This window comes from Oryctolagus cuniculus, chromosome 16 (genome assembly GCF_964237555.1).
Source record: "Oryctolagus cuniculus chromosome 16, mOryCun1.1, whole genome shotgun sequence".
NCBI lineage: Eukaryota > Metazoa > Chordata > Mammalia > Lagomorpha > Leporidae > Oryctolagus > Oryctolagus cuniculus.
The window spans coordinates 3,686,701-3,711,832 of record NC_091447.1 but is presented as its reverse complement, the minus strand read 5'-3'; the positions used below and the strand labels follow the sequence as shown (position 1 = coordinate 3,711,832).

The following is a 25,132-nucleotide window of genomic DNA, read 5'->3' as shown; positions in this document are numbered from 1 at the left end:
GTCAGGAGCTCTATCCAGTTTTCCTTTGGAAAGGCTGGGACCCAGCTCCTTGGGCCATCTTCCACTGCTTTCCCAGGTGTATTAGCAAGGAGCTGAATTAGCAGTTGAATAACCTGGACTCAAATTGGCACTCACATGGTATACTAGTATCACAGGTGGCAGCTTAACCCTCTCTACCACGATGCCAGCCCCTCTCTCTAGCAATTTAAAATCCTCATATAAGTCATGAATGTTGGCATCCACCCCATTTCCTTTTCTCTTTATTATTATTCAATTCATTGAATTCTTATTTTTATTCCACTGTTTCTTTCAAATGGTTCTTCCCAAGACCATTAGTGATTATTGTGTTGCTTAAATGCAATTTATACTTTTAATTCCTCATTTATAGAGTGCATGTGATTCACATAGCACTTCATTAAAGTTCTATATGCCAAACCTTCATCTAGGCACAGAATATAGGCCCCTTTTCTCTTAGGGGTTAATATGAAAACATGTGAATAAGAAAATATAAACTCCTGTTTCATTAAGAATAAATTATATTACGAAAGTGAAGCACAGTAATGAGCTATAGAACTAACTAATGGGAACAAAGAAGGAGGTTATAAGGCAGCATGTGATACTTCCCTAGCTCTGTCGTCTAATACTACCTCCCTCAGCATACATCATATCTCATTTCCCTGGCTTTCCTCTGTACTTCTGATTACTCCATTTCAGTTCATTTGCGGTCTCTTCTGCCTAAAATTAAATATTGATATTACTCAGATAGTTGCCATTGCAGTGCTTGTCTTCATACTTTACATAGGAGACCAGGAGAAGCACCTGGCTCCTGGCTTTGGATCAGCGCAGTGCACCGGCCACAGCGCGCCAGCCGCAGTGGCCACTGAGGGGTGAACCAAAGGAAAGAAGACCTTTCTCTCTGTCTCTCTCTCTCTCTCACTATCCACTCTGCCTGTCAAAAAAAAAAAAAAAAAAAAAAAAAAAAAAAAAAAAAAAAGAAATGTAGTGTCTGGGTTATCTCATTTACTCTTCATCCCTTCATACTTTATATTATATTAAAGAAGTTTACATTTTTTACTGAGCATAGAGCTCATATATGTAACCATGATATTCACAGGTTTCTCAAAATCAATGTGGGCAAAATTAAAAATAAAAGTTTCTTCCCCTTTGGAAAACTGTATCTCAGAATACGTCACCAACATTCAACCCCCTATATAAAGCAAATATTTGAGAATCATCAGTTCTTTACTTTTTGTCATTCACTTACCCATGGCTGGCCAATTCTATTCCTTAGATGTTTTTCAAATTTATTCATTCCACCTGCCACCTCCCTGGTCTCACCTTCCTTATATCTGCTTTCTCCTATACAAATAGAATTGCCGTAATTACCGAACATGGCTCCCACTCTTGCTCTCAACTTCAGTTCATTCCCCAAGCAGAGCGTAAAATGCAATAGCTGTCACCTGATTTCACCTTCATATCTTTACCAACGCCACATCACTTCCTCATATCACTTCTGCCTCCTTCTCCATTTTCATCTTTGTCAGTGTCCCCTGACCCCAACTCTGCTTTTAATCATTGTAAACATTTCTAGTTTCCGGCCTGTGTCTTGCCTTCAATATATTATTTGGCATGTAGTAGCTCATAAAGCTGTAGACTGCATAAATGAATGAATCATTTGAGGATTGATTTCTTGGAGGATCTTAATTAAAGACAGAAAGAATAAAACAGCAAAACAAAAGAGTATCCTTGGTATACAGAAGGTACACTATTTTGGCAAGCTACAGAGAAGAGACTGAAGAGGAGTTTAGCAGAAGGAAAGGAGTGAGACCTGAAAGCTTGTGGCAGGCATTGGTCAAGATTCTAATAAGCCCATTAGGAAAAGACTAAGGTTTCCTTTACTTCGATGTAGACTGCCCTCCAGAGGTGAACAGGGTCCTTTAAACTCACTTATTGCACAGACAAAAAAAAAAAAAAAATCATTTATTCTCTCACAGGTATTAATGTCTAATTTGTGTTTTGATATACATTTACCTATATCTAATGACATTTGAGCACATACACATTTTTTGTTTTTTTTTTTAGATAACTTTTATTTACTAATATAAATTTCAAAAGTGCAATTTTTGGATTATAGCTGCTTTTTTTCCCCCATTACCTCCCTCCCACCTGCAACCATCCCATCTCCCAATCCCTCTCCCATCCCATTCACATCAAAATTCATTTTCAATTATCTTTATATACAAAAGATGTACTTAGTATATACTAAGTAAAGATTTCAACAGTTTGCACCCACACAGAAACATAAAGTCTAAAGTACTGTTTTAGTAGTTTTACCGTTAAGTCACATAGTACAACATTAAGGACAGAGATCCTACATGGGGATTAAGTGCACAGTGACTCCTGTTGTTGATTTAACAATTTTTTTTTTTTTACAGAGTTAGTGAAAGAGAGAGACAGAGAAAGGTCTCCCTTCCATTGGTTCACTCCTCTAATGGCCGCCATGGCTGGCGCTGTGCCCATCTGCAGCCAGGAGCCAGGTGCTTCCTCTTGCTCTCCCATGCGGGTGCAGTGCCCAAGCACTTGTGCCATCCTCCACTGCCCTCCAGGGCCACAGCAGAGAGCTGGGCTGGAAGAAGAGCAAGCGGGACTAGAACCTGGAGTGCCGGCGCCGCAGGCGGAGGATTAGCCTAGTGAGCCACGGCGCTGGCCAATTTAACAATTGACACTCTTTTAATTATGATGTCAGTAATTACCCGAGGCTCTTGTCATGAGCTGCCAAGGCTATGGAAGCCTCTTGAGTTCGCCAACTCTGATCTTATTTAGACAAGGCCATAATCAAAGTGGAAGTTCTCCTGCCTTCAGGGAAAGGTACCTCCTTCTTTGATGGCCTGGTGTGTGGTTTTTTTTTTTTAACTTTTATTTAATGAATATAAATTTCCAAAGTACGATTTATGGATTACAATGGCTTCCCCCACATACCGTCCCTCCCACCCACTATCCTCCCCTTTCCCACTCCCTCTCCCCTTCCATTCACATCAAGATTCATTTTCGATTATCTTAATATACAGAAGATCAGCTTAGTATACATTAAGTAAGGATTTCAACAGTTTGCTCCCACACAGAAACATAAAGTGAAAAATAATAGATGATTTTTTTTAAATGATGATGAAATCAGATCAGACCTATTGTCATGTTTAATCCCAGTGAGAGACAAGTTGGGAGTTGATAATTTCTTTTTTTTCTTTTTTTTCTTTTTTTTTTTTTTTACAGAGGATCAGTTTAGTATACATTAAGTAAAGATTTCAACAGTTTGCACCCCCATAGAAACACAAAGTGAAATATATTGTTTGAGTACTCGTTATAGCATTAAATCTCAATGCACAGCACATTAAGGACAGAGATCCTACATGAGGAGTAAGTGCACAGTGACTCCTATTGTTGACTTTACCAATTGACATTCCTGTCTATGGCATCAGTAGTCTCCCTATGCTCCAGTCATGAGTTTCCAAGGCTATGGAAGCCCTCTGAGTTCTCCGATTCTTATCTTGTTTAGACAAGGTCATAGTCAAAGTGGAGGTTCTCTCCTCCCTTCAGAGAAAGGTACCTCCTTCTTTGAAGACCTGTTCTTTCCACTGGGATCGCACTCGCAGAGATCTTTTTGCCAGAGTGTCTTGGCTTTCCATGCCTGAAATACTCTCATGGGCTTTTCAGCCAGATCCGAATGCCTTTAGGGCTGATTCTGAGGCCAGAGTGCTATTTAGGACATCTGCCATTCTATGAGTCTGCTGAGTATCTCACTTCCCATGTTGGATCACTCTCCCCTTTATTTATTCCATCGGTTAGTGTTAGCAGGTACTAGACTTGTTTATGTGCTCCCTTTGACTCTTAGTCCTTTCATTATGATCAATTGTGAACTGAAATTGATCACTTGGAATAGTGAGATGGCATTGGTACATGCCACCTTGATGGGATTGAATTGGAGTCCCCTGGTATGTTTTTAACTCTATCATTTGGGGCAAGTCAGCTTGAGCATGTCCCAAATTATACATCTCTTCCCTCTCTTATTCCCACTCTTATGTTTAACAGGGATCCCATTTCAGGTAATTTTTAACACTTAAGAATAACTGTGTATTAATTACAGAATTAAACCAGTCATATTAAGTAGAACAGACAAAAAAACTACTAAGAGGGATAATGTATTAAGTTGTTCATTAACAGTCAGGGCTATGCTGATCAAGTCACCGTTTCCCAGAGTGTCCATTTCACTTCAGGAGGTTTCCTTTTTGGTGTTCAGTCAGTTGTCACCGATCAGGGAGAACATATGGTATTTGTCCCTTTGGGACTGGCTTATTTCACTCAGCATGATGTGTTCCAGATTCCTCCATTTTGTTGCAAATGACTGGATTTCGTTGTTTCTTACTGCGGTATAGTATTCTAAAGAGTACATATCCCATAATTTCTTTATCCAGTCTACCGTTGATGGGCATTTAGGTCGGTTCCAGGTCTTAGCTATTGTGAATTGAGCTGCACTAAACATTAGGGTGCAGACCGCTTTTTTGTTTGCCAATTTAAATTCCTTTGGGTAAATTCCAAGGAGTGGGATGGCTGGGTCGAACAGTAGGGTTATCTTCAGGTTTCTGAGGAATCTCCAGACTGATTTCCATAGTGGCTTGACCAGTTTGCATTCCCACCAACAGTGGGTTAGTGTCCCTTTTTCCCCACATCCTCGCCAGCATCTGTTGGTAGATTTCTGCATGTGAGCCATTCTAACCGGGGTGAGGTGAAACCTCATTGTGGTTTTGATTTGCATTTCCCTGATTGCTAATGACCTAGAACATTTTTTCATGTGCCTGTTGGCCATTTGGATTTCCTCTTTTGAAAAATGTCTATTGAGGTCTTTGGCCCATCTCTTAATTGGGTTGTTGGTTTTGTTTTTGTGGAGTTTCTTGATCTCTTTGTAGATTCTGGTTATTAACCCTTTATCTGTTGCATAGTTTGCAAATATTTTTTCCCATTCTCTTGGTTGTCTCTTCACTCTCCTGACTGTTTCTTTTGCAGTACAGAAACTTCTCAATTTGATGCAATCCCAATAGTTAATTTTGACAGAGTGGACAGTGAGAGAGAGAGACAGAGAGAAAGGTCTTCCTTTGCCATTGGTTCACCCCCCAATGGCTGCGCTGATCCGAAGGCAGGAGCCAGGTGCTTCTCCTGGTTTCCCATGCGGGTTGCAGGGCCCAAGGACCTGGGCCATCCTCCACTGCACTCCTGAGCCACAGCAGAGAGCTGGACTGGAAGAGGAGCAACCGGGACAGAACCTGGTGCCCCGACCAGGACTAGAACCCGGAGTGCTGGCACCGCAGGCAGAGGATTAGCCTAGTGAGCCACGGCGCCGGCCATGATGGCCCGTTCTTTCCTCTGGAATCTCACTCACAGAGATCTTTCATTTAGGTGGTTTTTTTTTTTTTTTTTTTTTTTTTTTTGCCACAGTGTCTTGTCTTTCCATGCCTGAGAAATTCTCATGGGCTTTTTAGCCAAATGCCTTAAGGGCTGATTCTGAGGCCAGAGCGCTGTTTACAACATCTGCCATTCTAATTCACATACGTTTTGACCATTTATATTTCTTCTGAGAAATGCCTATTCAGATCCTTGCCCATTTCTTAACTGTATTATTTGTTTATTGTTTTGGGGGTTTTTCAGCTCTATATATGTTCTGGATATCAATCCTTTGTCATATTCAGATTTTTCAAATGTTTTCTGTCACTCTGTTCATTGTATCATCACTCTGATGATTACTGTGTTGCAATGAAATGTCTTAGTTTGATATAATCAAATTTGGTTTTTTGTTTGTTACTTGTGCTTTTGGAATCTTATCTGAAAACTTTGTCTCTGCCAGTGTTTTACAATTTTCCTATGTTTACTTAGTTTTTGGTCTGATATTTAGATTTTCAATTTACCATATGGTGGCTTTTACATAGTGTAAGAGGTGTTGGGGATATATTTTCAGTCTTCTACATATGGATATTCAGTTGATACTCTGGACCAATTGCAAATGAGATTCTTCTTTCTCCAGTGTATTTTGGTTTCTTTGTTATGGGTAGATTGCTTGTGGAAATGTGAGTTTATTCCTGGCCTGTCTGTTCTGTTCCATTGAACTGTGTTTCTGCTTTTATGCCAGTGCTTACATTGCTTCTGTACTATGTCTTTAAATCAGATATTCTGGTGCCTTCAGATTTTTCATGTTGTTCAAGATCACTTTGAATATTTAGGGGTTTTCTGATTTCAAATGAATTTTAGGTTTTTTTTTTTTTTTTCAGTTCTCTGAAGAATTTACTTTCCTTTTAAAAAGCTTTATTTATTTGAAAGGCAGAATGATAGAGTCAGAGAGTGAAAGAGCTGTTTCATCTGTTGATTCACTTCCCCAGTGGTAACAATGGCTTTTGATGAGACAGGTCAAATCCAGAATCTGGAACTCCATCTAGATCTCCCACATTGGTGGCAGGGACCCTGGAACTTGGGTCATCTTCTGCCTTCTCTACCACATTAGCTGGGAACTGGTTCAAAGGTAGACCTGTCAGGAATTGAACAATTGTTGTGAAATGGGAAACTGGCATTGTAGGTGGTAACTTAATCCATTGTGTTACATTGGCTTCGGATCAGCACAGCTCTGGGCTTTATGGCCATTTAGGGAGTCAACTAGTGAATGGAACACCTATCTCTCTCTGCCTCTGCCTCTCTGTAACTCTGCCTTTCAAATAAATATATAAATCTTAAATTCCCCTCTGAAGAATTTCGTTGCTGTTTTAATGCAAATTGCATCAAATATGCACATTACTTTTGGCAGTATAAAAATTTCAATAATACAAATTGTTTCAATCTAGGAACATGAGACATCTTCTAATTTTCATATATTTAATTCCTTTCACCATTGTTTTCTGATTTTATTGTATAGGGCTTTCATATTTTGGTTACATTTACTGCAGGGTACTTTATTTTCTTGTGACAGTTGTAAATGTTTGTGCTTATAATTTATTTCGCGCTGAGTTCACTGTTATATACAAAAGTGCTACTGATTTTATTTTGTATTGTCACGTTTACTAAGTTCATTTGTCAGTTCTGGAATTCCCTTGATGATGTTCTTAGGTTCTTTCCATATAGAACCATGTTATCTGCAAACAGAAATATAAATTTGAATTCTTACTTTCCTTTTTGAATAGATACTTTTTCTTCTGTTTTTTTATTTCATTCTTTTAAATCACTTTCTGTTTTTGTTTTTCAGCTAGAGAATTAATTTTATTTTCTTTCAAAGAACCAGCTCCTCATGTTACTGCTTTTACTTAAGATTCTTCTTTTGGGCTGGCGCTGTGGTGTAGCAGATAAAGCTGCTGCCTGCAGTGCTGGCATCCCATATGGCTGCTGGTTCAAGTCCTGGCTGTTCCACTTCCAGTCCAGCTCTCTGTGGCCTTGGAAAGCAGTGGACAATGGCCCAAGTCCTTGGGCCCCTGCACCTGCGTTGGAAACCTGGAAGAAACTCCTGGTTTCTGGCTTCGGATCAGCACAGCTCTGGGCTTTATGGACATTTGGGGAGTCAACTAGTGAATGGAACACCTATCTCTCTCTGCCTCTGCCTCTCTGTAACTCTGCCTTTCAAATAAATATATAAACCTTAAAAAAAAAAGATTCTTTCTTATTTATTTCTGCTGTGGACTTTATTATTACTTTTTACTGCTGTAGTATTTGACTCGTTTTTTCTAGGTTCTTGAAAAGTTTGGTAGGTTGTTTATCTGATACCTTCTTTGTGTTTTTAGATGTTTGACCAACTAAAATCATAGTTTTTAGTTTCTGTATTTCCTTGTTAATTCTGGGGGACCTTCTAGTTGACTGCTGGAAATGCTGGTAGAAATGAAGATGTATTAATTTGCTAATAAAATACCACAGATAATATTTTTTTTCTCAAAGAAACCTTTTATTTAAGGAATAAAAACTTTATGCATTTCATAAGTACAACTTTAGGTATATAATGCTTCTTCCCACCATACCTACCCTCCCACATACTCTCCCACCCCTCTTCCTCCTCCTCCCTCTCATTCCCAGTCTCATTCTCCACTAAGATATATTTTCAATTCACTTTATACACAGAAGACCAACTCTATATGAAGTGAAGATTTCAACAATTTGCACACACATGCACACACACAAAAAGGACTGTTCCTTAACAGTTGAGTCAAGGGCTGTTCAGAGTCATTGCATCTCAAAGTTAATTTTACATCTTTTTTTTTGTTAGAATCTTAATTAACTTTATTTATTTATTGATTGATTGGCAGTTAGACAGTGAGAGAGAGAGACAGAGAAAAGTCTTCTTCTGTTGGTTCACTCCCCAAGTGGCCACAGCAGAGAGCTGGATGGGAAGAGGAGCAACCAGGACAGAATCTGGCGCCCCAACCGGGACTAGAACCCTGGGTGCTGGTGCCGCCGGCGGAGGATTAGCCAAGTGAGCCACAGCGCCGGCAAAATATGACTTTCTTTCTCTAGGATACATTGCATCTCTTTAAGAAGATATGGATAAAAATTCATGAGAAATTAATAGCATAGTAAAAATTGATAAGGATTCAGGATGGGCTTGCTAAAAATGATGACATTAGTTTTATCTCTTTTTAAAGAATATACTTACAAAATAAATATAAAACCAAATATAGGGGAAGACTAATAATTTTATTAGTAATGAGTCAGAAAAAGCTAATCCCAGTTCTTTTTTTTTCTAGTATTGTCTGTTTTTAAAAATTTACATAAGGTGAATAAATTCCATGTAATTCATATATACAGATTTAAGAGCATAATGATACTTCTTACCCTTTCTTCCCTCCTTCTCATTGTCCCACACTTTCTCCTTCTTTCCTCATTTTTTTCTTTTAACTTTTATAATGGCATGCTTTCAGTTTATTTTGTAATTATAAGCTTTAACCCTCTACCAAATAAAGAATTCAACAAGCAGTGAGCCGAAAAAATCAGTGTTCCTTAAGAGTATGGAAAAGGGCTGTGAACAATAATCAAATCTCAAAATGTCAATTTAATTCATGATTAATTACCAGAAATCAGAGAAGGCATATGGTATTTGTGTTTGGGGAATTGGCCTCTTTTACTACACATAATGGTTTCTAGTTGCATCCATTTTGTTGCAAAAGACAGAATTTCATTCTCTTTTATGGCTGAATAGTATTCTACACTATATATATTCCAGTCACAGCTGGTGGACATCTGAGTTGATTCCATACCTTAGCTATTGTGAATTGAGCAGGGTACTGATAACTCTTTCATATTCTATCATTTCATTGGGATAAATTCCCAGGAGTGATGGCAGGATCATAAGGTACATTGATTTTCAGATTTCTGAGAAATCTCAGTACTGTCTTCCATAATGGCTGTAATAGTTTACATTCCAACCAACAGTGGATTAGGGTATCTTTTCCCTCACATACTTATGAGCCTTTTTGCTTGTTGAATTTTTTTTAAAGATTTATTCATCTGAATGATGGAGTTACAGAGAGAGAGAGAGGCAGAGGCAGAGAGGGAGAAGTCTTCCATCTGCTAGTTCAATCCCCAAATGACCAGAACAGGTGTTTGGGGTCAATTTGAAGTGAGAAACAGAAACATCACCCAGGTCTCCCAAGTGGGTGCAGAGGCCCAAGCACTTGGGCCATATTATGACACCTTCTTAAGGCACATTAGCATGGAGTTGGATCAGAAGTGCAGCAGCCTGGCCTCAAACTGGCACTTGTAAGGGATACCGGGACTGTACGCAAAACCCCTCCCCGATTTTAGGATTCTGTATGATAGCCATTCTAACTGGGGTGAGGGGAAACCTCATTGTGGTTTCTATTTGAATTTCTCTGATGGTCAGTGATCCTGAGCACTTTCTTCATATGTCTGTTGGCTATTTGAATTTCATCCTAGGAAAAATACCTGTTCATATCCTTTGACCATTTCTCGACTGGATCGTTTGCTTTGTTTTCATTTAGTTTCTTGAACTATTTATAGATTCTGGGTATTAATCCTTTTCTCAATTGCCTAGTTTGCAAATGTTTACTTCCATTCTGTCAGTTTCTTCACTTTGTTAGGTGTTTACTTTGCAGTTCCAAAACTTCTCAGCTTGATGTAATCCCATTTGATTCATTTTGTTTTTATTGCCTGTGATTCTTGGGATCTTTTTCAATAAGTTTTTGTTTGTGCGATGTCTGGCAGAGTTTTGCTGATGTTTTTCTCTAGTAATTTGATGGTATCATATCATAGATTTAAGTCATTGATGCATTTTTAGTTGATTTTTATATAAGTTATAAGGTAGGGATCTTGTTTCATATTTCTGTATGTGAAGATCAGATTTTCCCAGCACCATTTTTGAAGAGACTATCCTTTCTCCAGGGATTTTTTTTAACTCATTTATCACACATTAGTTGTAGATGCATGGATTAATTTCTAAGGACAGTATTCAGTTTCCTTGGTCTGCATGTCTTTTTTGTACCAGTACCTGGCTGTTTTGATTATAACTGCCCCATAGTATGTCTTAAGTTTGGTTTTGTTGTTTAAGATTGTTTTAGTTATTTGTGATATCTTGCATTTTCATACGAATTTTAGCATCATTTTTTCTAGATCTGAGAAGATTGTTGCTGGTATTTAGATTGGGATTGTATTGAATCTGTAATTGCTTTTGCAGGTCCTATGCTGTAGTGTACTAGGTTGAGGCTCTGCGTGTAGTGCTGGCATCTCCTGGCTGCTCTTCTTCTAATCTAACTCTCTGCTAATGGCCTGAGAAAGCAGTGGAAGATGGCCCAAGCGCTTGGGTCCCTGCAACACCTGGGAGAAGCTCCTGGCTCCTGGCTCTGGATCAGCCCAGTGCCAGCCATGGTGGCTATTTGGAGAGTGAATCAGCAGATGGAGGACCTCTCCCTGTCTCTCCCTCTCTCTGTAACTCTGCCTCTCAAATAAATAAATCTTTATATATCAAATAAAATAGGGGCCAGCACTGTGGCATATTGAGTAAACCCACCATGCTGGCATCCCATGTGGGCAGTGATTGTCCAGGCTGCCCCATTTCTGATCTACCTCCTTGCTAATGTGCCTAGTATGTGGTGGATGATGGCCCAGGTCTTTGAGCCGTGTACCCACGTGGAAGCGCAGAAGAAGCTCCAAGCTCCTGGCTTTGGATCAGTGACCTGGGTCTTTGAGCCGTATACCCAAGTGGGAGGCGCAGAAGAAGCTCCATGCTCCTGGCTTTGGATCGGCTCAGCCCTGGCTGTTGTGGCCATTTGGAGGGTGGGCCAGTAGATGGAGGACCTCTCTCTCTGCCTCTCTGTTGACTCTACCTTTCAAATAAATGAGTGGATTTTAAAAAATAAAATTAAAAATATTACTTTACATAGTATGGGCATTTTGATACATTGATTTTTCAATTTATGAATATGGAAGGCATTTCCAATTGTGTTTTCTTTATTTTTTAATGTTTTGTTATTTTCATTGTAGACATCTTTTATATCATTGATTAAATTTATTCTAAGGTAATAAAGCTTCTTGTAGTTTTGGGAATGATGCTGATCGGATAAATTCTAAGCCGTGACACTGTGCACATAAAGGCTGCTGGTTTTTGTATGTTGATTTTATATCTTTCAACTTTACCAAACTCTCTTATGTGTTCCAATAGTTTCTTAGTGCAGTGTTTGTTTCCCTTTATATAGGATCATGTCATTTGCAAATAATGATAATTTGAGTTCCTTCTTTTAATTTGTATTCTTTTGATTTCTTTTGCTTGCATTATTGCTTTGGTTAAATCTTTTAAAACTGTATTGAATAGCAGTGGTGGGAGTAAGCTACTTCTGGTTCTGGAAATTGGTGGACATGCTTCCAACTTTTCCCATTCAATATGATGCTGATGAAGATATGTCATATATTTCCTTGGTTGTGTTAAGGAATGTTCTTTTTATGCCCAGTTTGTTTATGGTTTATATAATGAAAGCATATTTTATTTTATCAAATGCTTTTTCTGCATCTACTGAAATTATCATAGGTTTTATTCAATTTGTTAACAAGATGTATCATATATTTGCTTATGTTAAACCATTCCTACATACCAGGGGTAAATCCCTTTTGGTCCATGTGCATGATGTTTCTGGTGTGTTGTTGGATTCAGTTAGCTAGTATTTTGAAGAAGATTTTTGTGTTTATGTTCATCAGGGATATTGGCCTATATTTCTCTTTCTTCGTTGTATCTTTTTCTGGTTTAGGAATTAAGTTGATGCTGGCCCAATAGAAGACATTTGGGAGGATTTTCTCCTTTTCAATTGTTTTGAATAATTTGAGAAAAATTGGAATTATTTCTTCTTTAAAAGTCTGGTAGAATTCAGCAGTGAACCTATTGGGTCCTAGGACTTTTCTTTGTTGGGAGATTATTACTGATTCAATCTGTCTTGGTTTTTTGTTTGTTTAGGTTTTCCTTGTGTCTTTATGACTCAATTTTGGTAGATTCTATGTGTCTAGGAATGTGTTGATTTCTTGTAGGTTTTCTATTTTGTTAGCTATCATATCCAGTGCCTACATTCTATATTTCAGTGCTAATCTGAGTTTTGGGTACTCTGCTTCCAAAGCAGTTTCCTGCTAATATTCCTGGGAAGCACTGAATAATGGCTCAAATTCTTTAGTCTCTGTCCCCTAACTGGGAGACCTCTTACATAAATGGGGGACTTGAGAGCCTGGTCCAGTCACAGCTATTTCACAGCTATTTCAGACATAGAGCAGATGGAGGAGATTCTCTCACTCACTCACTCTTTTTTTTTTTTTTTTTTTTTTTTTTTTTTTTTTTGACAGGCAGAGTTAGAGAGAGAGACAGAGAGAAAGGTCTTCCTTTTCCATTGGTTCATCCCCTAAGTGGCCACTCCTAGCTGAAGCTAGGAGCCAGGTGCTTCCTTCTGGTCTCCCATGTGGGTGCAGGGCCCAAGGACCTGGGCCATCCTCCACTGCACTCCTGGGCCACAGCAGAGAGCTGGACTGGAAGAGAAACAACCAGGACAGAATCAGGCTCCCCAACCGGGACTAGAACCCGGGGTGCCAGCGCTGCAGGTGGAGGATTAGCCTAGTGAGCTGCGGTGCCGACCTCTCACTCTTTCCGTGTGTCTCTCTGCCTTTTTAAAATCATTTTTAAAGAATTTATTTAAAATCAGAGTTACAGAGAAAGATGAAGAGACAAAGATCTTCTATCAGCTGGCTCACTCCTGAGATAGCTTCAATGGCCAGGGTGTGACCAGGTTGAAACCAGGAGTTTCTTCTTTGTCTCCATGTTGGTAGCCGGAGCCCAAATACTTGGGCCATCTTTCACTGCTTTTCTTAGGCCATTAAAGAGCTGGATCAGAAGTGGAATAGCTGGGACTTGAACTGGCACCTGTACAGGTTGTGGGTGTAACAGTTGGCAGCTTTGCTCACTATACCTCTTCTCTGCCTTTCATATAAATAAATCTTTAACAAAGAAATGAAAAATCCTTTAAGGTAGTAAAAGTCATCATGACTGAGCATTGAGGACTCTATTGAAGTGATCTACTTTTTTACTTTTTTTTTTTTTTTATTTGACAGGTAGTTATAGACAGTGAGAGGAGACAGAGAGAAAGGTTTTCCTTCTTTTGGTTCACTCCCCAAATGGCTGCCACGGCTGGCGCTGCGCTGATCCGAAGCCAGGAGCCAAGTGCTTCCTCCTGGTCTCCCATGCAGGTGCTGGAGCCCAAGCACTTGGCCATCCTCCACTGCCCTCCTGGGCCACCTCAGAGAGCTGGACTGGAAGAGGAGCAACCAAGACTAGAACCCACTGACCATATGGGATGCTGGCGCCACAGGCGGAGGATTAACCAAGTGAACCATGGTGCCGGCCCCTGAAGTGATCTACTTTTTAAAATGCTTACTTATATATTTGAAAGGCAGTGCTATAGAGTAAGAGAGGGAGAGACTGATCTTCCTTCTTGTTTGTTCACTCCCCAAAGGCCTGTAATGACTGTGGCTAGGCCAAGCTGATGTCAAGAGACAGGAGCTTCTTCTAGGTCTCTCATGGATGCAGGGTCCCAAGCATTTGAATAATAACCTTTTGCTGTTTTTCCAGATATATTAGCAGGGAGCTGGATCAGTTTGGAGCATTCATATCTTATGATACTGTCCTTACAGTTCAAGGATGTAAAACCCATCTGACACAAAGTCCCATTTGTGGGTGGGCCTAGTATTGCAGCTTCCAACTCTCCAAGGTTTGGGCTAGATGGGTTCTGAGGAATTGTGTTAAAATAGATATTAGGCCGGCGCCGCGGCTCACTAGGCTAATCTTCCGCCTAGCGGCGCCAGCACACCGGGTTCTAGTCCCGGTCGGGGCGCCGGATTCTGTCCCGGCCGCCCCTCTTCCAGGCCAGCCCTCTGCTGTGGCCAGGGAGTGCAGTGGAGGATGGCCCAGGTGCTTGGGCCCTGCACCCCATGGGAGACCAGGAAAAGCACCTGGCTCCTGGCTCCTGCCATCGGATCAGCGCAGTGCGCCGGCCGCAGCGCGCCGGCCGCGGCGGCCATTGGAGGGTGAACCAACGGCAAAGGAAGACCTTTCTCTCTGTCTCTCTCTCTCACTGTCCACTCTGCCTGTCAAAAAAAAAAAAAAAATAGATATTAAGCCATAACTCTTGGATTAAACTTTTGTTATTAGAGTTTCATGTTTGCCAATGATAATGTCTGTGGCAACTTTGGGTCTCTGGATTGCAACCAATGAAGGCATCCAGACCAACATTAATGAGATCAACAGTCAGTAGCATTGCGTCAAGCTGAACTTAAATGTTTTTTCTTGTTTGTAGAGGGGTGACCTACAGTATCCTGACATCTGGACATAGACAGTAGACATTGGAGTCATCCCCTCTGCCAAATGGAGTATGCCAAGTTTGGATCCATCCTGTATTAAAGAAACCTCAGTTGCCAGGCTCAGGTTTTTACTGTTCTGTATCAATGGCTAACATGCTAGTAGACAATGGTTTGGAGAATCACATGTTCACGTTGTGTAGGCGACTATAGTCCCAGTATAGCATAGTTAATAGCTATTAAATTTAATTTTTCTGGAACGTGGTAATGTTCCAAGAGAGGTAATTTCTTGTATCACAGCCCTTGAGAAGTAATGGACATCACAGATGATCCACAGAATATAGAAGGCATGTGACCCCATAGAGTAAGGACACTGCTTATAATACTTATTTTGACTGATTTCAGCACCTTTTATTGCAGGGGGCCTATATAAGCTAGACTGCTTTGTAGCATCAGTGACGATTTTTTAAATGAAGCATGCATTGCACTAAAACCCAAGAAGGACTAAAAAATATTAGCCCTGTATGTTCTTCACAAGTATGTCAAATTGTCTCATTCAGGGAGGATATCATCATTGTGATGTATGCTTTTATTCCTGATAAATGGTGAGTGCAGTTAAATTCTTTGCAAAAATTGTGTTTGATGGCAAAGTCAATGAAGTGTCCATATATCCCCTAGAAAAAAGTGTCCTTCCCAGGTGAAGGCAAATTGAGACTGAGGGAATACTGGAAAAGCTTTGAAAAAAAAGCACATTTGCCACACTTTTTTGTTAAGATTTTATTTATTTGAGAGGTAGAGTCACAGACAGAGAGGGAGACACAGAGAAAGGTCTTCCTTCCACTGACTTACTACCCAGATGACCACGAGGCCAGCTAGAGCTGAACTGATCTGAAGCCAGGAGCCAGGATCTTCTTCTGAGACTTCTGCCTGGTTACAGGGGCTCCAGCACTTGGGCCATCTTCTACTGCTTTTCCAGGCCATAACAGAGAGCTGGATCATAAGAGGAACAGCTGTGACTTAAACCAGGGTGCATATGGGATTCTAGCACTGCAGGTGGAGGCTTGACCCACTACGCCACAGTACCAGCCCCTGCCATGCTTCTAAGAGTTAAGACACATCATTTATCTATTGAGAGGCATTGGATATGTTAATATTAGATATATAAGTTATGGTGGACATAATGGGTGGCATATAGCATTAAGATTTTAGTAATTATCATGAGGTGCTATTTATTTTTTCCAATTTTTTTTTTTTTTTGACAGGCAGAGTGGACAGTGAGAGAGAGAGAGAGACAGAGAGAAAGGTCTTCCTTTTGCCATTGGTTCACCCTCCAATGGCCGCCGCGGCTGGTGCTCTGCAGCCTGCGCACCGCGCTGATCCAATGGCAGGAGCCAGGTGCTTTTCCTGGTCTCCCATGGGGTGCAGGGCCCAAGCACTTGGGCCGTCCTCCACTGCACTCCCTGGCCACAGCAGAGAGCTGGCCTGGAAGAGGGGCAACCAGGACAGAATCCGGCACCCCGACTGGGACTAGAACCTGGTGTGCCGGCGCCGCAAGGTGGAGGATTAGCCTAGTGAGCCGCAGCGCCGGCCTATTTTTTCCAAATTTAACAGGTAAAATTGGAATGTGAAATGGGGCATAGTTGGAATAATCACAGTTTTCATTTTAATACATGTAACAAATTTTAATACATGGGGATATTGAGTTTTCTGTTACTGAGCCATCTTAATTATTTTAGTTTGGGATTCTTATTTTCTCTAGCCAAGTTGTAACTTAAAAACTTTATTTTATTTCTCATCGTGTGAGACCATCTCTGGCACTTCTGGGTTTTTTTGGGTACATCTGACTATTGGAAATTTAGCGATACCATAGTTAAAGTGAGATATACCAAATAAATTATTTATTTTTCTTCTGTTACATCTTTTGGAAATTTTGTAAAATTTTTATTGAGTACCCTATTTAAATTTAGTGGGATCCCTGGGAAAGGCTCTTATTTGAACTACACTACTGATTGCAGCTATGAAGCTTTGTGAATAAGTGCATGTAGAAACTGGGAAAGTTGATTTATATCTTATGTTGTAGAGACATAAAAATCAGTGTCTTTTTTTAATCTTAATTATATCATTTAAAAATAATTTTAGACTTCCAGTTGGATCAAATTGTGTACTTTTCTGAAATATATACGTGTATACAACTATACAACTTAAACATTTTATATCTTCCTTCTTTAGATTTTTTAAAAGGTTTATTGGGACTGGTGCTGTGGTGTGGCAGGTAAAGCCTCCACCAGCAGTGCTGGCATCACATATGGGCGCCAGTTCATGTCCCTGCTGCTCCATTTCCAATCCAGCTCTCTGCTAATGTGCCTGGGAAAGCAGTAGAAGGTGGCACAAGTCTTTGGGCTCCTGCACCTAAATGGGATACCTAAAAGAAGCTCCTGGATCCTTGCTTCAAATTGGCCCAGGTCTGCCTTTGCTGTTATCTGGGGAGCAAACCAGTGGATGGATGATCTCTTTCTCTCTCTCTTTTGTTAATTCTGCCTTTCAAATAAATAAATAAATACTTCTAAAGATTTATTTATTTACTTGAAAGGCATAGTTATATAGACAGAGATTTTCCATCCATTGGGTCTTTTATTTCTTCAAGATTTATTTATTTATTTTAAAGTCAGAATTACACACAGAGAGAAGGAGAGGCAGAGAGAGAGAGAGAGAGAGAGAGAGAGAGAGAGAGAGAGAGAGAAAGATAGGGATCTTCCATCCACTGGTTCACTCCCCAGATGACCACAACAGCCAGAGCTGAGCCTTTCCAAAACCAGGAGCCAGGAGCTTCCTTCTTCCCACATGGGTGCAGGGGCCCAAGGACTTGGGCCATCTTGTACTGCTTTCCCAGGCCAAGGCAGAGAGCTGGATTGGAAGTGGAACAGCCGGGACTCAAACTGGTGCCCACATGGGATGCCAGCACTGCAGGTGGTAGCTTTATCTGCTACACCATAGTGCCGGGCCCCTATCCATTGGTTCTGTCCCCAAAATGACTGCTATGGCTAGGGGTCATCCAGGCTGAAGCTAGGAACTTCATCTGGGTCTCCAATGTGGGTGGCAAAGCCCCACACACTTGGGCCATTTTTTGCTGCTTTTGCTGCTTTTGCTGCTTTCCCAGGTTCAATAGCAGGGAGCTGTATCAGAAGTGGAGTGACTGGGACACAAACTGGCACACATAGGAGACACCAGCATTGCAGGCAGCAGTTTAACACACAGTGTTACAGTACCAACCCCATCTAGATTTTTGTAGTATCTCTATTTTATTTAATCTTTTGCCTTTTTTCTCTTTTTCTGGTTTAAGTGTTTAGGTACTAAAGTCACAGTTTGCATTTTTGTTAAGAATTTGTTCCTTTGAAAGGCAGAGTTACAGGGAGAGGGAGAAGGAGAGGCAGAGAGAGAGAGAGAGAGAGAGAGAGAGAGAGAGAAATATCTTCCATCTGCTGGTTCATTTCCCAAATGGCCACAAATGTTAGGGCTGGGGCCCAGTATGAGGTGAGGAATCAAGAGCTTCATCTGGTTCCCCCTCCTAAGTTATCTGTATATACATACACAAACCAGAATATAAATAATGGGTAGTTGCATACATGTAAAATCAATATAGCAGCCCATAAGATAGAATAGTTGAAACACTAAAACTGATGAGAAGTAGAAAAATGACAACAGAATCTGAGCTCTATTACAGTATATATGTGATAAACACTATTCATGTTTTTTTAAATAAACAACTATGAGGAACATAACAAAAAATTCATATGTTTTAGTAATACCGATCAGTCCATATGAAGGTACAGAAATATTCCAAATTGAATTCCACATAAAGTGTGACTTCTCTTCTGTATGTTTATTTGTGAATATTCAGCAGAAAATGTGTGTAGCATGTTTACTGACCCCATAAGGTTATTTCAGGGAGCAGGCCTTTAGTGCATGCATAAAAGGTGACATTCATGTTTTCTCTAATACATCAAATTATTAAAAAGTAAAAAATGATCAGGCAACACTGGTTGTTGCAATACCACATGTTTCCATTAGTGATGAGTGGCTCAAGATTGAGCTCAAATCTTTGTGGGATTCTTAATTAGTCAGTTTGACTCTATGTTCATCTCTCTTATATCACAGGCACTAAATTTTTCATCCTTCATTCAATGCTAATGAAGTATTAGCACTCCTTTCTGACTAAGTGCTTGAAATCATAAATGCCAGTCATTACTAGGAAGGTATATTTAAGACTCAGGAATTGCAAATGAGTTATGAGAGACCAATCAACAACAATTGTGTGTGGCCTTCCTTCTTTCTCCTCAGGAATCCTGACAGAGTCTTCATCTCCATTCCAAAGTGAGCAGCTCTTGCTGTCACAGGTATGTGGCTACCACTATTGGAAGCAGTGATTTTGAAAAAGGACAAGAGAATCCACTGTTTCATGATACCACTCTAGTTCACTGATGCCTGAAACTGCATTCTTGTTTAAATTGTATGACGGTGAGAACTAAGCAATAATTTGCTTCTGAGTCTGAGGTAAAGTTACTTTAGCTAGAAGCTCAAGTCTGAGGTCCCTCAATTTGCAGAATAAAGTTACTGAAAGGCAGTTACCAGATCAGAGATGATACAAGAATGTGAACACCACAATTCAAACATTATACATAGACAAAAATGGCCAGTAATTGTGGGCCACGGTTCAGTGGCCATGACACTACCACTCAAATCCTCAAGAACTTATTCATAATTACATGCCCATTCTCATTTAGACGGGAAAAGAAGTAAAAGCAGGAACTGAGTGGCACCCTTATATTTGTCGTTCTGCCTGATTTGTGGCAGAAACCACACATTTAGTGCAGATCTCAAAAAAAATAAAGTTTTGTAGATATATATAGATAACTGGATGAAGTGATGAATACATGAATTTCATGAACTTTTGGATAAGGAATTACCAGATAGTGCAATTTTAAATATTCACAAAGATTTTAGAATATACTCACCCTGTTCTCTAGCCATATTAATCCACTAAATATATTAGAGTAGTTTTCCTCACTGTGAAATATGGTCCATTAATGGCCCACAGATTATTTTAGTAGGTAAGATCAAGCATCATTTTAAAAGGATTAAAAATGAGTTATTCATCAGTGGATGAAAGACCCCTCTCTTTGTCTCTACCTCTCTCTGTAACTCTTTCAAATAAATAAAACAAAAATCTATAAACAAAAAGAGTTATTCAGTACTAATAGTTGCTTCTGTGAATATTTTAACTTAAAAAGAGTTATTGGAGTTTTCTCCAAAGTATTTGTAATAAGGTTATGAAGGTTCTAGAATCACAATTTAGTTGTGAGAATTAAAAATAATAATTAATTTAAAGTTTCTAAAAATGCTTTCCACATTTGAATTTCTCTACTTAGGGTATTTTTTTGTCAAACCTAGAATTGATGATGAACTGGAGTACTATATTAGTATCTCACATAGTTACACAAGTTCGTCTGTTGTATCTCCTAAGTGTCCCAGGAAGCTGATTTTCCAGCAAATATATGGATCATCCTCATTTCTTCGTAATGGAAGTGTCATTGCTTTATGGGAATTGTAGGCTCATCTGCCCATTATGTCAGCAGGGCAGGGCCATTGAAATTCTTGTCTAGTTTCCTTCTCAGCATGTGCCATCCCAGCCAGTCCCACCATCTTCACAGAATTCCTGGCCTTGGGGCTATCCTTATATTGCTCAAGATTCATGTTTGTGAATGTTAGTGTGGGGGTAAAAAGAATTTTGGAGAGCAAGACATGTGCTTGTCTCTTGTTTGCGTAGGTGACAGTCATAGAACTCAGGTGTTGAGGTCTGTCATTCAGGGGCACCCTGTCGACCTTGACTGTTCCAAGAAAGGACACCAGTGGTAGATCCTGAGCTGGAGAAGGGGTACATAAGTTTGGGCTTTCCAGGAATTTATTTGTCAGAAGATGATGCACTGACAGAAGACCAGTGTCTCTAGGTGTACAGAAGATGGTTTCAAAAGTCCTGTACACAGCATGTCTTATCCAAGATGACCATGAGATGGAGATGTGTTTTCTGGCCATTTGAGCTGAAATGTGTATGGGGTAAATGTAGGTTGCACTTCTGCCATTGTTTACCCATCTATAAGATGGGTGTATTAGCAGTACTGGTGAATGTTCCACATTCCCTGAGAAATCATTGTGAGGCGTGTGCAGGGTGACTTACACTATGTAACAGTTGCATTTGTGAGGTTTCATTGTATATCTTCTCCAAGTGACATCTCTGGTTTCCTGCACTGTGTAGCCTGACCAGCACGGCTTGTTTGAGGTTACAGAGTTTTGTACATAACCTAATTTCCAGAAACATGGAAGGTTGGCTACTGGGTGACAGTCCCAATTACTTTGAAAGTGGGTAGTTTATGATATTTGAAGAAAGGAGCTCCATGAATAGGAATCATTTCTGACAGAAATACCCCTTAATGCTCTCTCTGAGACAATGCCTTAAGGCTTCAGAGCAGAAACAAAGAGTCACTGAAATACAAAAATCCTACTTTTGCATGGTCCAAGCAGTTATTGATCATACTGACGAGAGTAAACAAGATGTAGTGGATACTACCTTACCTCATGTGTATGTTATTAAAGACTAGGTAATAGTGGATGTTCTGGGCCAGCCTTCAAAAGAAAACTGAATGGATGGAGAGAGAAAAGACAAGCACCTAGCAAATGTTACATATTTAAGGGGTCTTGAAGGTTAGTCTGGGGTGGAGGGATAACCTCTCATGTCTGAGAGTCACTATCTACATTGCTTCCATTACCACATGCCTGTTACTTCGTTCCACTATCATGATTTCTAGAGTCTATCTCTATACATGGTATCTAGAGGCATGCTGCTGCCTCCTGTATCATAATAGTTCTTCCTGGTAGCTAAAGGAGGATTTGCCAGGGTCTCTGCATGTAAAAATGATAAAACAAATTGTATTTCAGGAGATAAGTGGTTTGAGTAGTGTCACATAATTAGTAGATGCCCAGCACTCTATTTTTTGTGGTAGTGTTTCCTATTTTGCCATACTTTTTTTAGATCAATATCAGAAACTGTCACCAGTTTCAAATAAGCATTGCTTTAGAAGACTGCCATGAGCATGTCTTTCCTTTTGATCCTAATGCTATGTATGAATTATGTGACTTCAAAAACATCGTAAAATTTTTAATTAATTTTCTCTTGAAAATTTTGAACGAAATACAGTACTCATGAAGCTACTGAAAATGACTGTGAGCCTTTCTCTCATTTTCTGAAATAGTAAAATTACACTAAATTAGACTTCCTTTTGCTATTCAGTTTTCTAAAATATAAACAGAATACAATGACCACATATAAGCAGAATTGTAAATTATAACCTTGTGATCTCCAGATAATTTATTTATGTGATTATTAGAACCTTTTTTTTTGTATCAACAGCTTGCTATAATCCAATTGGTAGGCATAGATCATATTTATTGCTTTTTTTCTTAGTTTTTTTTTTTTTTAATTTATTTGAAAGGGTTATATATAGAGAGATCTTCTATTTGTTGGTTCACGCCCCAAATGGCTGCAATGGGCAAGGCTGGGACAGGCTGAGGCCATGATCCAGGAGCTTCTTCTGTGTCTCCCATGTAGGTAGCATTTGCCCAAGTACATGGGCCATCTTCCACTGCTTTTCTCAGGCCACTACCAGGGAGCTGGATCAAAAGTGCAGCAGCTAGAACATGGACCAGTGCCCATATGAAGTGTTTGCATTTTAGGCAGCAGCTTAATTTGCTATGTGACAATGCTGGTCCTGTGCTTATGGAAACTTCTACCTGAGATTGTGAAATTGTACTAGTTACATTTTGCAGATAATTGAACTTTGTCCCCATACTCACCAGTATGTATCAACATTTGTTGTAGGACAAATCAGAAAATAAAATGGCTTAATAGATAGCCATTTGATTTGTAATTCTGATTCAGTATGTTGGGATGGGTTCAGATGGGCAGTTCCTATAATCATTCTGGGATTGGAAATGAGGGTTTAGTCATTCGATGCACTGATTGAGGCTGGTACCTTCGAGATGGAGGTGACTTCACTTAAATATCTGGAGCTTTGTGCTGATTTTTGGCTAGATCATATCTCATCAACAGGCAGGCTCCAGCGTTTTTCATAAGATAACTGTAAAATAGGGCAAATCTGAGAAGGTAAATATTTCCAAACTATCTGTTTCTATCACATTTACTGATATCTCATGGAATAAATCAAGTGAAATGGTGAAATCCAGGCAGGATCTGATGATGGAATGTATATTGGGTATCAAGTTATTTGGAATCATTACTGGAAAAGTGTACTACACTAAATATACATTATGTATATTTGTTCCAATGCAATTTTGGCCAAAAATGTTAAGCTTTAAGTTGCATACTTTCTATAGAATTTCAGGTCTGAAAAAAAGAAGTTTTCTAGTGTACACACTTTGTGGAATCCTATGTGTACTTCTGCATTAATAGAAAAATAATAAATCCAAAATAACTTTTTTAGAATAAATTTTAGTAAAAATATAATGTTTATCTCTTTAATAACTTCACTTATTTGAACAATCACCCTTAAAATTTTAATATTTTCCTATTATATTATTTTACAACATGTGTAGACAATGCTTTCTTTAAAGCAATGACAACTTCTGTTTCATCTCTGTCACTTAAAGAGGTGGGTACGCTTTCCAATGTATTTTGATGTCTAAAGATTTAATCCTTCACAGTGAAGCTGATGTTGTCTCAGTTAATGTATTCTATATTCTTTATTCATTCTGTCAATTTTTTTTCACAGTTCAATGTAGAATGAAGCCAGATAAATTTTCTTTTAAGTCCTCCCATTCCCTTCTCTTCCAGGTATAATTCTGGGCACCTCCACATATTTCCAAGAGCAAAGAAAATTAATGCATCACCTGTAAGTGGTTTTCTTAATTATTCCTCAGTTGTCTGTTTTTATTTTAGGAGATTTATAATAGTTTATTAGTTAAAATGAAAAAAATGAAACATAAAATTTATTCTCAGGGAATATATACAAGTAAGATGCATGATGAATCAGGTAAGAATCATTACAGTCATCTAACATATGGTAATTCTGTCTGTCCCTTCTGTTGCCATAGCAAAAAGATAGATTTGTTACATGTTTTGAGTTGAAGTTTGGAGTACCATATGCTAAAATTTGGGGGTCATGATGTCTGAAACAGTCTTTATTGTCACAAAGATGATGTTGTGAGCAGCATTTTAGTATTTAGTGTTTGTGCTACCCTAGAAATAAATACTTATGCAAGGGTAAGAGTAGCCTAGTGCTAAAACACAAGTCAGTTAAGTTTGTTTTTGAATTACCAGAATAATGTAGTCTTTAATAGTTTTCAGGGGCTAACTTGATTCATGGATAGGATCAGTAATGTTTGGGAAAAGAATCTACTGTACATTCTTTTTATATATATAAAAAGATATATTTTATTTATTTAGAAGACAGAGTTACACAGAGAGGTAGAGACAGAGAGAGGTCTTTCATCTGCTGGTTTACTCCCCAAATGGCTACAACAGCTAGTACTGGGCTGATCCAAAGCCAGGAACCAGAAGTTTCTTCTGGGTCTCCCATGTAGGTTCAGGGGCCCAAGGTTTTGGACCATCCTCCACTACTTTCTGAGGTACATTAGCAGGGGGCTGGATTGGAAGTGCAGCAGCCAGGACTCAAACCAGCAAGTAATGGGATGCCAGCACTCCAGGCTGGGGCTTTAATCTGCTACACCATAGTGCCAGCCTATGTAAATTTTTTTGCTGCTTAAGACTTTTATTTATTTGAAAGGCGGAGTTACAGAGATGGCAAGAGGTGGAGAAAGATAAAGAGATGTCTTCCATCCACTACTTCACTCCCCAAATGGCCACAATGACTGGGACTGGGCCAAGCCAAAGCCAGGAGCCTGGGAATCCATCCAGGTCTCCAACATTGGTGCAAGGGACTCAAATATTCAGGCCATCTTTCACTGCTCTTTCAGGCACATTAGTAGGGAGCTGGATTAAAGTGAGCATCTAGGAATCAAATTATCTGTTCACATGGAATGCCAGCATTGCAAGTGGAGGCTTAACCTGCTGTACCACAATGCTGATACCTACTGCAGGTTCTTAAACAAATATCTATATATTAATTTCAGCTACTCACAAAAGCAAATTGTACTGCAGATTTTCCCAAGTTCTGTTTTTGGGCAAATAATCCCATCGTTTTCACTTTAATTT

General features: G+C 39.4%; 1 protein-coding gene across 10 annotated transcripts in view; it reads left to right on the top strand.

The window, feature by feature from the left end:
• LOC100355902 (zinc finger protein 84) overlaps positions 1 to 25,132 on the top strand; it is a 52,703-nt gene that overhangs the window by 17,513 nt on the left and 10,058 nt on the right. For 4 of the 10 annotated variants that reach the window (XM_070059570.1, XM_008275411.4, XM_051834421.2 and 1 more), the window contains one exon: positions 23,753 to 23,810. Coding sequence is in view for 2 of the 10 variants with exons in the window: in XM_051834421.2 (XP_051690381.1) it covers positions 23,753 to 23,810 (58 nt within the window). In the remaining 8 variants the exon portion in view is untranslated. Of the gene's footprint in view, positions 1 to 14,849; positions 14,978 to 15,270; positions 15,456 to 19,188; positions 19,245 to 23,752; positions 23,811 to 25,132 lie in introns of all 10 variants that reach the window. The other 6 variants (XM_070059571.1, XM_008275406.4, XM_051834419.2 and 3 more) reach the window with 4 other exon arrangements.